Genomic DNA, 17267 nt, shown 5'->3' on the forward strand with positions numbered 1-17267 from the left:
CTTGTTTAAGATTGAAGTAGCAGTGTTCCTTCTGCGGTAGACTTAAGATATACCCGGTCAATCTTGTACTCAAGTTTCTTAATACCGTGCAGATGGATCGAAAGGTGGACATTAGACTCCAAACCTTTAAGTCAGTTTGGATTGAATAAGTAGCTGGCAAATTGGCTTAGAAATAATTATATTTGTACAGTTTGGTTTGTGTGATAAGTAAACAGTTGGGGTATTTACATTTTTTTTTTCAAATGTTTTAAATATTATGTGTGGTCAGTTTGAAGTTACACGTTTTCTCTGGACATCACTAAGGTCAATCTGTGGGCATGGATATTACGTCACAGCGATCGAAATTGGTATTTTAACAAATGTTTGTGTCAATACATGTATTGATTGTTCAGTGTGTTAAGATCGAAAGTCTTTAGACTGACCAGTAGACTAGGGACTTTGAAGAAGACTTACACATCTTTGCACGTTCAGCTTTCTTGAAAAAAATTGTCCCCCTCGCCTTTGTCCGAACGGTAATATGGACGCAGTTAAGCCACCGGATATTGAGATTACTGCACCGGAACCATTCCTTGAACCGGAAGTACTACCGCCGTTAGATGGCTCCCAGGAGAAAACTTCAGAAACGTAAGTAAGAAACGAAGAAAATGCGTCGTAACTTGTAATGTCCATAACGATATGTTTGTCGTTTTACAGCGACCACTGTCTATAACGATGTGTTTGTCGTTTTAAAGCGACCACTGTCTATAACGATATGTTTGTCGTTTTACAGCGACCACTGTCTATAACGATGTGTTTGTCGTTTTAAAGCGACCACTGTCTATAACGATATGTTTGTCGTTTTACAGCGACCACTGTCTATAACGATGTGTTTGTCGTTTTAAAGCGACCACTGTCTATAACGATATCTTTTGCCGTTTTACAGCGGCCACTGTCTATAACGATATGTTTGCCGTTTTACAGCGACCACTGTCTATAACGATGTGTTTGCCGTTTTACAGCGACCACTGTCTATAACGATATGTTTGCCGTTTTACAGCGGCCACTGTCTATAACGATGTGTTTGCCGTTTTACAGCGGCCACTCTCTATAACGATGTGTTTGCCGTTTTACAGCGGCCACTGTCTATAACGATATGTTTGCCGTTTTACAGCGACCACTGTCTATAACGATGTGTTTGCCGTTTTACAGCGACCACTGTCTATAACGATATGTATGCCGTTTTACAGCGACCACTATCTATAACGATGTGTTTGTCGTTTTACAGCGGCCACTGTCTATAACGATATGTCTGCCGTTTTACAGCGGCCACTGTCTATAACGATATGTTTGCCGTTTTACAGCGGCTACTGTCTATAACGATATGTTTGCCGTTTACAGCGGCCACTGTCTATAACGGCCGGTTTGACCACTTTGTTCCAAAGTTTGATACTCGTCGTATTTTGAGTTCTATATATAGACGCTGGAGATGGAATTGATATTAACAGTTAGTACTATAGAAAGCTATAATGACAGCTACAGACAAATGTCAGTATGTATAACAGCTATAAAGAGATATCGGTGACCGCTTTAGAAAGTGTTCATATTTAACACGCTGGTCACTATAGACATCAGTTGATGCTGACGGTGGCCGTTATAGACAGATGTCGATATCACACTTCACACTTTAGGGGTGGGTTTAGTTTCCTCAACCCCTCGACTTATCCCTCCCCTCTGTAAAATAAAATGTTCTTCATTTCATCTATCTCATGTACAACATCTTTAATTAAAGAAGCAACTGTACACAGAAGTCCGAGTATGTACTGTGCTGCTGATGTAAACGACAGAATTCAGGCTCATTAAATTAAGTCCAATGATAACATTTTGAGTAAAAGAGAAATTTATGTCTAGTGAATCTGTGAGTAATGGGTATCAACATATGTTGTAGTTAAGAGCATATATTGTGTAAGTAGAATGTCAAATTCCCAAAAATCAATAAATCGATCAAATCAATCCTGGACAAGATAAACAAAATCCGCGGAAGATTGATAAAGTTTTAGTTTAATACGACTCGGATAAAACAACCCATAACTCTCTAGGGGACATGTTGACGTGTCCGAAGTACTGGCCGTTTTTTTTACCCGGAGTCTTAGCCAAAAATTGACCTTTGGTCAAACCTTTGTTAAATAACTCGAAAATATCAATTACGAACCCGGCCAAAATTCTTCTCGTGAAACTTGCCTAGTCAATATAAATAAATTTTACCGTAGAATAGTCATTATTCTAAGAACACACAACTACTTTGAACAGAACACAGATCTCAGATAAGTCATCATAGCACGTGTTAATCGGTCCTAATCTGACATCAGCAAATACTGAATGGAACAAACTTCATTCTTTTTCAACAAAAGTCATCTCTTTTCAATTTCAATTTTTCTAAATCATTTCAGTAATCACCGAGAGATACAGAGGGGGAGGGATGGATATTCCATATTCCTTTTTTCTCCACTCTCTCTTTTTTTAACAAACAAATGAATATAGGCTGTGAGTTGATGCCCCAGATGTGTAACAATTCAGTGTTTTGGTAATAGAATTGTTGCCAATATAACTGCAATTGGCATTTTTATAGACCCTAGGAGTCTTGCTTGGGTTAGGCTGTCATGAGAAATTTGCCAGAAGGACATCTCGCAATTATATCGACTATAATTACATTCAGAACATAATTTATAATTCATTTTACAAGTACCAGCAACATGTATGGCTTAGTTATACCGTTATAAAATGTAAACAAAAATAGAAAGAAAGAAAATCAATCTTATACAACGGAGTAAAATTAGTAATGGGAACAGCCGAAACAATGAACTGCCAAAAAGAGCGTTATGACGTCACAACACTGCAGGACCAGTTGCAATTATAGTCTCATAATTACATTGGCCATCGAGTAGCGTTGTAATGGGATGACAGAGGTAAAATGTAAAACTTTAATTTAGCATGACAACAAGCTAACAAATCTCTTCATACGTGTTATTGAAATAGACAAAAATCGATACTGATTATCGACCGAGAATAACAGTAAATCCTTGGTAATTCCGTGAGTTTAATATATAAGGTCAAGGAATCAATAACACTAACCCTTCTTTGTAAATTTCTACACGAACAAATTTCACACAGACACGCCCCTGTCAACAGGCAAGCAAATGCGAAAATCGATTCGGGGTCTGTCAAAATTCGAAGATTATTACAAACGATTAATGGTTATAATGTAAGTGTATCTTCATTATGAATATATTCATAGATGTGACCCACTAGATAAAATGTACAAATATGTGAAGTATCTGTTGATTCAAATGAGTTTTGTATCAGTATCATAGGTATTTTTCATTCATGTCAATAAATTTAATGAAATGAAATTACAGTTTCTTTCCGTTTGAAACATCACTACCAATTTTGTAATATTGAACGACCAGCATGCACCAAGTGATTAAATGGAAAATCCTTTGTTCCACCTAGCTCAACTAGCTACTAATGATTGCATTGAAAATGTATATATAAAAAAAATCCAGCGGAGATTCGAGAAATGGAATCAATCCCATCATATGTTCTTCTATTTATTTCTCTGTCGTTCTGTCTATCCTGCCACATTTACCTCTAAATTCCTCTTCCTCCTGAGTGTTAGAGTGTGGATAACATATGTTTCTTTCCTTGTCTTTCATTCCTCTATAAATCCCTTTTTTTCTTTCAGCATGTTTATCTCTCTTTCTTTCTCTTTCATTCATTACTCAGTTTCTCTTTCTCCCTCTGTTTTTTTTTCCTGTTCTTACTGTTTTTGTAGAACCTCCGCTCTCGTCCTAGGGAATAAGACTCAATAAACAAGTTCACACGATGTCTGATAGAGTGTTTACTCGTGTTTGTCAGAGGCCGATATGTTTAGTTTCGGCTTCAGATTTGTATAGACAGATTTACTGAGAATTCATGTTTATATGTCAACAGCATTTCCATGGAACAGTTGTACGCATAGGGAAACCCTACCACACCAACACACACCCACACTTACACCCCCCCCCCACCCACACCCTCCACCCACACACCAACCCACACGCACACCCACCCACCCACACGTACAAACACCAATCCAGACGCACCCCCCCCCCACACACACACACACAACCACCACCACACACATTAGAAGTCTTTTCTGCCCGCACTTCAAAATATAATCGAACGCACCCAGATTTATTCACCTCCCGTTGCATGTACAAGTGTTTGTTTAAACTAAATATGATTACTTTTATTGTATAGCCTGGGTTCTAAACCGTTAAACCACTTCAGGTTAGCCATAGAATCCAACAAACTTTCGACGCAGGTTATAAAACATGTCACCGAGATCTATTGTTATCACCAGTCCGCCTTATTTTATAAAGATAGCTATTTAATTACACTTATCTTACCACTGTAACAAGCCTTGGCGTTTCTGCAACGATCAAATTATTCTCGTTCAAATATAATTTCTTCTGTGTTTGTTCAAGGCACTGATTCGGCATTAGAGTTATATTAGATCGGGACACACAATCTTGATGTCCTCCCAAACAGTTCATAGCCAATCAGAAGGAAGTTAATGAAATAATGAACCGACCGAGTATTGAAGGAGGCTACACCATTAAACAGCTTATTCTATTTATCAAGTTAGCGTTCGTTTAATATCTCAGTATTTCGGCTAGTAGGAACTCTTTTTCTACATAAATTACTCACATCACTTTTAGCATTTTGATTACAAGACCATGTGACTTAAAACAAATGCAGTGAATTAAATAAAATTCATAAGATACATGGTTTCCGTTATTCAAAAATATTCTATATTTGGTGACATACATACAGTAGCATCGTCAAGTTTATCCTCTACTCCAATAAACTGCTGTGAGAAAAAAATGATCTAGATTTTGACTTTTCTTTAATCAATACAGATTTTCCTCAGTTGCCTCCGAGGCTTCAAACCTTAGGGCCATAGCATCACTGACGAGTCCTATCAGGACGAAACAGCTGTATGATGTAGCATCACTGACAAGTTCTAGAAGGACGAAACAGCTGCATAATGTAGCATCACTGACGAGTCCTATAAGGACGAAACAGCTGTATGATGTAGCATCACTGACAAGTTCTAGAAGGACGAAACAGCTGCATAATGTAGCATCACTGACGAGTCCTATAAGGACGAAACAGCTGTATGATGTAGCATCAAAAACGAGTTCTAGAAGGACGAACCAGCTGTAAGATGTAGCATCACTGACAAGTTCTAGAAGGACGAAACAGCTGCATAATGTAGCATCACTGACGAGTCCTATAAGGACGAAACAGCTGTATGATGTAGCATCAAAAACGAGTTCTAGAAGGACGAACCAGCTGTATGATGTAGCATCACTGACAAGTTCTAGAAGGACGAAACAGCTGTATGATGTAGCATCACTGACGAGTCCTAGAAGGACGAACAGCTGTATGATGAAGCATCACTGACGAGTCCTAGAAGGACGAAACAGCTGTATGATGAAGCATCACTGACGAGTCCTGGAAGGAGGAAACAGCTGTATAATGTAGCATCTCTGACGAGTCCTAGAAGGACGGAACAGCTTTATGATGTAGCATCACTGACGAGTCCTAGAAGGACGGAACAGCTTTATGATGTAGCATCACTGACGAGTCCTACAAGGGCGGAACAGCTGTATGGTGTATCATCACTGACGAGTCCTAGAAGGAGGAAACAGATGTATGATGTAGCATCTCTGACGAGTCCTAGAAGGGCGGAACCGCTGTATGATGTAGTTTCACTGACGAGGCCTATAAGGGGGGAACAGCTGTAAGATGTAATATCACTGACGAGTCCTAGAAGGAGGAAACAGCTGTATGATGTAGCATCACTGACGAGTCCTATAAGGGCGGAACAGCTGTATGATGCAGTTTGTTTCAATGTTTCAAATTGTTACTATACCCAAACATTTTCTCTTGAAAGTATTTTTGTAACCACCCTCTGTTCTCAAAACTACAAACATAAATAATATTTCCAATTATTAATGCTTATTTCTTCCTCATGGTCAATAACTTTCAGCTGTTCCAATAAATTTCAATAACCAAAGTTTATTTCTATTTGCTATGACGTCATCTCTATCTTCCATTTCAATAAACTATAGTCCGAGAGGTAATTTCCGTTAATAAGAAACCGTTATAGTCTTCATCGGTATGTGAACACTCCTATTTACTATATTTAGAAACAGTGTAGCGGAAGTTTTTCGGTATACTTATTTATCTCCTGAAATATGTCCTTGAAATTTTAAAAATGATAAAAAGCCAAAATATCGCACTGTCATCACGGGCTCTTAAGTGAAGGATTTTTCTTGTCAGGTTTAATTTGCCCTAATCTTTTTCACGTCAGTTAAAGTCAGTTGATGTGATACTTGTCAGTGACCTGTCTTTATTTATAGCTTACCTTACGTGTGGGTTATCTTGGGTAAATATCAAACTGTGTTCAATTTCTCTAGTTACATGTGTACAACAGCCCTATACAGCTCACCGAGTAGAAATCTGACAATGACATCAAAGTCGCTAGGATTGAAAAGGACTTTTCAAAAATAGTTTGACATTTATTGACTTAAATTCAATACTTGGTCGTACATTTGAATGTATATATATATGCCACATAAGCTTGCCTTAGGTACTATCATATTTAAGAGCGTTATCTCCCTTAATTGGAAATTTTAGTCATAATACAGAGCTATATGCTACAGCTTTTGTATGTACAGCAGAACTTTATAAGTGCGTATATATCGTTTAGGTGATCAGTAGAACCTTGTTAGTTCGTATAGTCCATTTGCATGCACAGTAGAAACGTGTTAGTCTAAATATTTAGAAGTCGAAACTAGATTTATATGATATATGGTAAATATCAGAGCTAATTTCATTTTGATTCAAGTTTTTTTCCAAATTAAATTCGTCATGAAGATTCTTGATATGCGAAAGAAAAAGGAGATTAATTAAGTTAATGTACAAGTAATGTATACAACCAGTTAGAACATTTTGAAATGAACCTGACCACAGACAAACCAATCAGCGATGACCTTCTGGTATCCGAACTTGACCTCAGCATAACCTCCAAGGAGACCGCAAAATAGATAACATTTACTGGCGGTTTTCGATATGAAATGCCCCTGTACGAATCGAGGAGGTTGTTTTCGTGCATTTCAAAAAGTGAGATTAGTGGAAAACTTTTCGTTATCTCTAAGTCAATATTTTGAATTAAAAGTAAATATTTTCAAGATACATTCCCGTATAACTTTGTAACGTTTTTGTTGTAAAGAACGGCGGGTATCTTAAAGTCTTTTATATTTGTCTCCACGTGCTTGACAGGTGTGTATTCAAACAGATCGATACTCAATTATCGATAACTCTATTGATCTGTTCATTGACCGTGCGATATGTCGCGCGCTAGTTTAAAGAAGATTGATGATAACACAGGAAACAAAAGTCTCCATTACACCTGACGTAAATTTATGGAACTCTTCTGTGATTGGAGATACAGAATTATCTTTTTTTTTCCTTGTCGAGCGCAACAAAATATGAATGAATTCTTTTATTCACATATACAACCATTGCAGTGCTAAAAAATGACCTCAACAACAGCTTGACGGAAAATAAATAAAATTTGTTATGTTGATTTTAAAAGTGAATATGTATCTAAGACTTTTAAAACATTGCAAGACCTTATTCGAACGTAATACTCAGTTAAAATGTATATTTTGCAATGTCATGAGTGTAACCATTGTTTTGATTCCTTTATATCAAGAAACTGTCACGGCTAACGATACTTGGCACAATGTACTCGGGCTTCAGAAGAACCTTGCGCAACTGTTTTAACGTAAAATAACGATAAAAAATATATAAAGACTATTGTTACGGAAAGAATTCTTCAGTTACATGTATGTCGTAATTTTGTGTCCCATTATTATATAGCTATTTACCCGAGGTATATCGAATACTGCCAAGAAACAAAATGGCTACTGTCTTGACCATTTGGTGTTAGCAGGCACAGGAAAATGAGGAAAGCCAAGCGACACACTCGACAAAGCCAAAATGAGCCCGTCGATTGGTGAGAAAAAAATATAAATATTTATCATATATGCGAGGAATGAAACGTTTTCAAAGTTTGTTGCCATATTCAAAATTTTCTGAATGATATTTGTTTAATTCAGTAAAGTTTAATATTAATGCTTGAAGTACAATATTTACTATCATTTAATGTCTATTTACCTTACACGGGGAAAGTTATTTTTATTGTTATTCTACTCGTAAGTAAACACTAGAGAACACTCGAATGCTCATCAAATGTCATTGTGTTTACCTTATCTGATTAGAGGAGTTCCAAGAGGATACTTAACATACTATATATCACTGGTGTATTTTCTGTTCTCATATGCCATCTGGTGGGGACCGTCCGTATTATATGTTTACAACATGACAATACGACACAATATGGCGACTCAATCTCTATCAACATTTTCATTTTTCGTATTGACAGGTTCACGTGCGCCATCTGATTGCAACAAATATATTATATACAATTGCATCTATGCGCCACCTGGTGGTAACATTTGTAGTTTTAGATTGTTCGTGTACATTTGATTAATATTTATATCTTAACATGTACAAGTACGCCATCTTGTGGCGTCAATTATGTATGTTTTATTTTTCACAAATTTATTGAACGTAATTCAAGGCCAGGAATGGTATTTCGGCGTGATAACGCTATAAATGTACTTTACATTGGCCATCATCTGTGAACCTTATCTGTTGCGCGAATTTTATCCACACACAATGAATCGACGAATTAAAAGCAGCCAGTTTTTAAGCTTTGTAGGTTGTACTGGTATGGTAAATTGTGCCTTGTAGTCATCACTTGACAGGGTTTTGTCGTATTTCATACCACCACTTGTTTGTTTTACCGTAATGTTCGTATGAGAAGTTTCTTATGTCTTTAACTTATCCTACAACGTAATCCAATTTACGTCCCCTTAGTTTATTCAGCACGCACGCAGTTTCAAGCTTATTATCTACTGATAGGGTAAACAAAAGAAATACATTTTAATAAAATAAAATTTTTATGTAAAAGACGGACAGTTTTAAGATTAATTGTTTGCTTGCGAGTGTGTCCAATCTCAACACATTCTCGGTAATCCACGCTTGTGAAGTGGCTAATTCAAGCCATCGGAAATACAAGTTTTACAACGCCCATGACAAAAATGTTTACGAAGAATCGATTTTTGGTATATTGTATGTATGTGAGTTATTTGCAGCTAAAATATGAATGACAAAAGTTTATCCTTACTACGAATCAGATCCGATCGATAGAGAGAGAGGATCATAACACAAGTTTATTGTTTAACTAGAAGACTTGCACAATCCAACACAGAAATCGCTATTTATTTGTTTACCAGTTGTATTGATATTTATTTACTGTGGTACACTCGTTTTCCTTCATAAGTAATGTTCTCGATACTCCAGGGGTCACAGGGTCGCCGCAGTGAGCGAGAGTGGGCGTAACCGATAGAGTATCGAAAATGGATTACATGCAATGACTCCGATTCTGCATTACAGTTACAGTCTTGCTCAAGTGTACAAAGGGAAGGTTTATATATATATATATATATTTAAATGTTGGCATATATTGAAATGACAATCACACATTGATCTATATATATATACATACCTTGTAGTTGATTATATTGAATTGAGCTAACTAAAAACCTACGATGGTAAATTCTGTTTGAACAACTTATTGTCTGTTACAGAAACACACGCAAAATGATTTCAATTGAAATACAAAATTAAACATTACATTTATCTAGATCAAAGACTATCCCACGATGTAGTTTAAATAAATTACTATCAATTTGTTATCATTTATACTCTAATCATGATGTCCACAGATTAGCAGCTGAAACATAAATCGAGCCTTATATTATGAAACCATTTTATATCTGAAAAAGCACCATCTAGTGTCAGTCAGCAGTAGTAATGTTTCGTAGCGATATCCGGTGTTAATCTGATCGTGCGATGACGAGGCTCACTGTACTTGACACAGGAAGATTTTATGCCCCATCGTTCGGGCGGTGTAAATTACCTGTGTCATTTTAAGTCTTGATTAAACAGACAACATAGACAAATCAATTAGCATAAATCTGTTTAAAGCGCATATCTTCATTTCGTATCAGCTGTCATTGAGAAGTATGTGTACTATTATCGTTTGTGGAAATTCTTTTAAATAGGAGGGTACAATGTAGGTATATTTGGCACACATCAAGGGGTATCAACAGGGGTACATCTTTGTTTTAAATACAAGAACGAATTTTCATTCTAAAACAATCTGATCCAGATTTCAACATTGTTTTTTGGGATATTTGCTGTATAATTTTCGTTACCCAATGGTATTGTAATTTTTCCAGATTTATTTATTTATTTATCTGTCTATTGATCTTTTTTTTTCTATAAAAAATTATCATTTATTGATAATATCTTAAAGCTACATAAGAAATGAATCGATGCTTCGGTAAAAGTGCGGTACATCCTCATAACTGGCGTATGTACTATAATCTCCGGTGTACTTTACACAAATATGTGCCACAACGATTTAAATGGTTACATATTCTTTACCCGCGTTGTCCCTCGTGAGTGTCACGGTCGGGAGGAAACGTATTGTTGGGGGAGTCCAGAGTACGTCAGGGAGATCTGTTAGGACGGGTGATATTGATATCCAATACCGCTGTGTACCACATATTGTACTGTGGATACCGTTAGCAATAACGATACCGTGTCTATAAATCCATTCATTAACACTAGCATACTATATATACAATGTACTTATATCGTGTCGCCACACTCACCCGATACGGACAATCCATACATATTCCTTAATTTACGGATTTATCGTTAAAACTTCGTCAGATATTTCTGTGTGAAGTATTATTAATTAGCTGATAATCTGCTTCGTGACACGACAACAAAGATATTCAGTAACAAAGCATGGATTTAAACACCACGTGTTGAAAAACCTGTATTTCTGTAATTACTTCTCATTGTTACCGATGATGAATTATTAGCCGCTTAAAGGTTTAATTATTTCAAATAAGGAAAATTACTTATTTTTTGTGTATGAAATTACTTTATATTCCAATGGCATTCATGTCAGGATTTTAAAAGGATATTATCTAACAAAGTTGAAATCGTCTCTATTATACTAATATATGAGACTGTGTCATGGTTGGATGCCAATTTTGATAGCCTGGGAAATAATTTTGCTAGATTTTGAATCTAACATTTGTTGACTTGAGAACGACCTGGACCAAAATGTGTTTAGTATGACGACGTGGAAATAGGCTTTATGGATACATATAAAGAACATCTAGGATTCAGCATTAAGTAAACCGGATATACACAAACAATGTGCACAGTAAGTGATGTCACCTCAATATGTAAATAACTGTATCCCCAGAGTTGAACATTAACATAAAGTGTGTTCTCAACTACACACGAACTGATGTCGTCATCAGTTACTGTCACTCAAGCTGTGACGATGAGGTCGAAAAAGTCGACATTCTCTGTTAACAATGTGGTACCAAGTATACCTTCGTTGTTTCTCGAAGCCAGAGAGAAAAAACCACCTCGACATAACCGAGTACCTAATGAAGGAAGACGTTCTGGAAAGTTACGAATGGCCAAACTATCAACGTAAGTATACCATTTCCGGTTATCGGCTTACCATCCACATCGAGTAGTTCTTTAAGAAAAAAATCACCCTACCATTTGTCGAATTTTATCTTTTATTTATTGTCTATTTTCCATATACGTTGAACGACTTCAGTATAAGTAGATCAAAGTACAAAAAAATGTTTTGACGTCACTTCCGCTTGATGACGTCGATGAATCAAATATTTTAATTCAGACTCGCGAAGTTTATATCAATTAATGCATAAACCTGTTTTATTTGTACACACTCAAACATAAGTAGATCATCGTTTGATACGTGTGGACTTCGTCGTTTTCCGTCGAAGCGTTTGCTGCTGGAGCAAGTGATGTCATTTTCATAACTTAAATTGGTCTGAAGATATCTTATTGCTGTTGATCATAAACATTGCTCATTTAGTCATCTCTATAGTGAAAATAAACAAGAAAACAAATATATTACGTGATAACAATGACGAATGAAGGTATTGTATACATGTATATCAGAAATACTGATTGTAACCTTGTAAGAGCGGAGAACAGAAAAATGTGATGGGATGAAGGGGTGAGAAGACGAGAGGAGAATAGATGAAGAATATGTAGACATATTTAATATGGTGGCGTAGCTGATTTTTGGCCTTAAAATAACAAAACCAACACTTGTTATATTCATACTTTCCATCAAAACTTCATTTTAGTTTCTTGGCGAACTGTATCATGACTGTTAAACTTAAGATAGTAATTATGGTATGTGGTGGTGTCCTTTTCAAATCCAAAACTTTGTTTAAACAATTATTAAAAGTTATGATGTAATTCTTAAGCCAAACGATCGGTAAATTCATTGCTTGTGCCAACTGAATGTATACTTTTTTTCAAATCTGTATAGGTTAACTTTGAATATAACGACAATATCCAAATCAGTAATTACTTTTATTTCATTGGCATTTCTTATTCGGTGAAATTGTTGAAAGTTAGTACTTATCAACGTAAATAAAAGTCGATTCTAGTTAATCGTAAAATTATCTGACAAGAAAAGACCGATCACCTTTTTTGTTCACTTAAATTAAAACTTAACTTAAATAAAAATTTGAGATAATTTGCTTTAGTAATTAAGTTAATGACTTGAGATATTATCGTGCTTGTAAATTTTTGTACACTGTAGTTTTGGCAGCTGCAGAATCGACATTCCCACAATTAATTCAATTACAGCTAGAAGTTTAACAATGACTTAATTAGACATAAGTATACTCTCACAGTCGGGTAGACATATACTGCGTCGTGTATATAATTGTATAAACCTTGCTACTCCGGACACATTGAATTGTGAACAACTTGTTAGTTCGGACATATTGAAGTGTGAATAACTTGTTAGTCCGAACAAAATGGATTGTTTAAACCTTGCTGGTCCGGGCACATATAATGTTGTATACCTTTTAAGCCCGGAAAAAATTAATTGTTTAAACCTTGTTAGTCCGGACGCATAAAATAATGAATAACTTGTTAGTCCGGACACATAAAATTATGAATAACTTGTTAGTCCGGACACATAAAATTATGAATAACTTGTTAGTCCGGACACATAAAATTATGAATAACTTGTTAGTCCGGACACATAAAATTATGAATAACTTGTTAGTCCGGACACATAAAATTGTGTATTTATATCAATATCAGTGTATATATACTTTATATACATGTTTAATAAACAGGAATATTTTATTATTGAAGTCAATGTCATTCTCCCGTTGAAACAACAGTTTGTAATATATGTGCAGGACACGTTTCTTTAAAATCTCTCTAGATTCTTGATTGTGTCGCCTTAACAGAGACGTGTATACTTTTTTCCCGCTCTTCGGTACACCAATCAGTTTCATCTGAAACATTAGTTTTCCTTTACATGAGGTCAAAAGGTCAAAAATTTCCAACCCCACCTGAAGTTGATTCAAGATTATTTCTTAACAGATGATTCATTGTATAAACATGGAATGTGTGATATGTACCTGTATGTATTACATAAATATACCGTAAACTGTTATACAAGTCTCTTCAAACAAACAAACAAACATCCATGATTATAGATCTTTCAAAACAACAACAGCAAGCATCGATAAATAATACTTGTGTCAAGCAGTTGTTTTATATGACGTCATCGTTCAATAAGAAATTTTCTTTAGGTCCAAGTTAGCATGTCTGTCTGCAGAAGTTGGGTAAGAAGCCAAAAAAACACTGAATATTTGGCTTGTCGTATCAAGAGCAAGGTGGCTAGACAAAAAGGCTATATCAATATTTTATGTATTGTCTCTTACGGTCATGTATAATGTATATATCGTATCTAAAAACATATTAAATATATTGGGTAAAAAACCCCTCTATCTTTTTGAGAAATATTAGTGTTGGTAACCATGGAGCAATTTTATTTTTAGTTTCGCGCGTGTTTTGCTTCGTTTACGCCCTGTCAACACCCGCTGTCATTTTAGGCGAGTCTTTTGTAGTGCATTGTATCTGGTGGTTACCTCAATGAACAACATGCAGAATGCTCGCCTCATGCCACCCAGAACCATAAGGGTTAAGTGTCCGTGATTGCGTCCTTAGACTCCTGTACAAGAGGTACATTAAATCTGTAGTGTTAAGTCTGAAGGAAATTCACTGGATTTCGAAGATCTATCAAAGCCGAAAATAAAAGAAATTGCAATTGGTTTATCACAGTCCTTATTACACCATTACGCTTAACTTTTTTGCGAAAAGATGGAAAATAAAAATTGACTAGGCATCAGAAAGTCAAAAAGGGAAGAAAGTCATGATTTTTGGTAACGATGTTTATAGTTGTCTCAATATTTCGTATAGGTACCTTCAACCTCGGTAATTAAAATCAACGAAAGTAGACATATATCAGCATTTAGGTTGACTTTGATTAACCTTCTCAAAGTTGACAACAAAAAGCCACAAAGATTCTAAAATAAGAAGATTTTTTGTATTGTGTTCTGTTTATCGCGTGTTAATATCACGAGACACATCGACCCGGTTTCCTTACTTTTTCGATTGATCTCAAGTGAAAATCTTTACAAATATAACGAACGCCGTGAGTGATGTGTTATCGTTTGGTATTGAGGACGGTAGATGGACATCTACACACAAAAAAAAACCACACACACACACTAACACACACACACACACACACACACACACACACACACACACACACACACACACACACACACACACACACACACACACACACACACACACACACACACACACACACACACACACACACACACACACACACACCATCACACACACACACACACACACACACACACACACACACACACACACACACACACCACCACCACCACCACCACCATCACACACACACACACCACACACACACACACACACCACCACCACCACCATCACACACACACACACACACACCTCACATACATTCACACACACACACACACACACACACACACACACACACACACACACACACACACACACCCACCACACACACACACACACACCACACACACATACATACATATATACATATATATATATATGTGTGTGTGTGTGTGTGTGTGTGTGTGTGTGTGTGTGTGTGTGTGTGTGTGTGTGTGTGTGTGTGTGTGTGGTATATGCCAACTCATTTATCAATAGTTAATAACTATCTGGTCTTTGTGAAGAGAACTGTTATACCAGAATACAACATGTATCGTTAGCCTTGCCAAGACAATGTGTTATGTCCTGTCATAGTTTGTCTGTGTGTCAGTGTATAATAACCTAACCATTGTGTTATCCGTGTAGATCTGCTACATATACAGCCAGCTGTGACGTCAGTGAATGAAATAATCAGTTTAACATGTTTAACATTAATTGGTGCCATGTCAGGAAACGGGACACCCACATAGCGTGTATGATTTAAGGCCAAGTAAACAATAGATTTGTTTCTTATTTCATAATACCATGTATTATGTATGTATAGATCTGCCACAAGTAACTGCATTATTGAAGTACAAAAGTACAAACAAGGGATTTCGTTTGGAATTTCTGAGAAAAGCGTCAGGTAGTAAAAAATCTGCACAGGAAAATGTCTCTCCCGCTAGTGTTTCTCCGTCTAAATCAACACTGGTGTTCAAAAGAGCAGAAACCTGTCTGTCGTCGGTTTCATGTGTCTATATCGCTAGTGTCACGTGCCTGTACCTTCAATGTCGCGTGTCTGCATCGTCAATGTCACGTGTCTATGTCGTCGATGTCGTGTATATCAATCGGCATTATCATTTGTCTTAATCATCATTTCACATGTCTTGACCTTATCGCCAAAGTAATGAAGTATATGTATCTTTACAGTGTCGTTTTAATGCATTTAATAAACCCTTAACGACACCGCTTTATTGGGACTAAAGTATTTTCATTTTATAACTGATAAAAAACACTATATCATTAATTATAATAACATTATAGTATCTAAAGGTTTGCAAAACCATTTTAGTAAACACGTCAAAAGTAAATAAAGTAGGAGTGACCCAACATTAATTCCTATCATTTTGGTTCGGAGAGTGTAAACAATGTGTTTGCGCTTGCGCGACGCCAGAAAAAATAGAAATCATTACAAATGTCACGTGATGAACTCGGCTATCTCCGATCAAAACAGCGAATGGCGGTAGAAGCAACAACGAGTGTCGACCAGTTAGTTTGAAGCCGATTATCTTTATCAATATTTTCTCAAAAAGTGCGATAATTTTGTGAAAAGTTTAATTCTAAGTATTATATTATTTTCCAGAAATCACATGCATGGGGGCAAATGACGAAATCTAACCACTTTGTCTCTTTAACTACCTTTCTTACATACCTACATCCGTATGTACATCATTAAGTCACGTGTCTACGTTATTGTCTATAACGGCTTTCTATACCCCTTCGGCTATGGGTCGATATCACCACAAAATGCGGGCACCCTAAATGTTCTTATCTTTAGCGAGGACACAAAATCCCTAAATAAACAAAAATCATTGTCACATGTCTCATTATGACTTCATTATCACGTGTTTATCATGGTCACGTGGTCTCATCACATAAAGCGTGGGACATAAACGTAAAAGGGTTGATTTTTCCTAGTGTTTTGCACCTTAGTATTTAAATGGCATCGTGTTGTCTTTGAATCTCAATACATGTAAACTGGGCCAGTACAGATGGTATCGCAGTCCTGCTGAATGGTGGCTGGAAGGTGACATATTCGGTACGGACATAACTGGTATTACCTACTAATCAATAGCAATCAATGTTGGGGATACTCACTCTAAAATTGTTTGTTTGGTTGTTAAGGGTTTCTCGGGGTTTTTCGTCCCCGCGATAGCCAGGGTCATATGAAGATGTCGTCTTTGTTTATCTTACAACAATTGTGAAACAAATTAATTCTACTTATACTAATGGTTCTTGTTATTCCGGATGTAAGCGGGTGATGGGTCTAATTGTGGGAGGAAACCGGAGTATCCGAGGAAAACCCAAGTGGTCAGACAGGTGTTTAA

At 36.3% G+C, this 17267-nt stretch overlaps 1 protein-coding gene across 1 annotated transcript in view; it reads left to right on the top strand.

The window, feature by feature from the left end:
• The first annotated feature begins 517 nt into the window (after positions 1-517).
• The window catches only part of LOC132552566 (NLR family CARD domain-containing protein 4-like), a 31239-nt gene continuing 14489 nt past the window's right edge, over positions 518-17267 (top strand). Inside the window, exon 1 of the mRNA XM_060216746.1 lies at positions 518-624. Within this exon, the coding sequence (XP_060072729.1) occupies positions 518-624 (107 nt within the window). The remainder of the gene's footprint in view (positions 625-17267) is intronic.

The sequence above is a fragment of the Ylistrum balloti genome, unplaced genomic scaffold, assembly GCF_031769215.1.
Source record: "Ylistrum balloti isolate Yb309-2 unplaced genomic scaffold, AGI_CSIRO_Ybal_v1 Utg370258, whole genome shotgun sequence".
In the NCBI taxonomy this organism is placed as follows: Eukaryota; Metazoa; Mollusca; class Bivalvia; order Pectinida; family Pectinidae; genus Ylistrum; species Ylistrum balloti.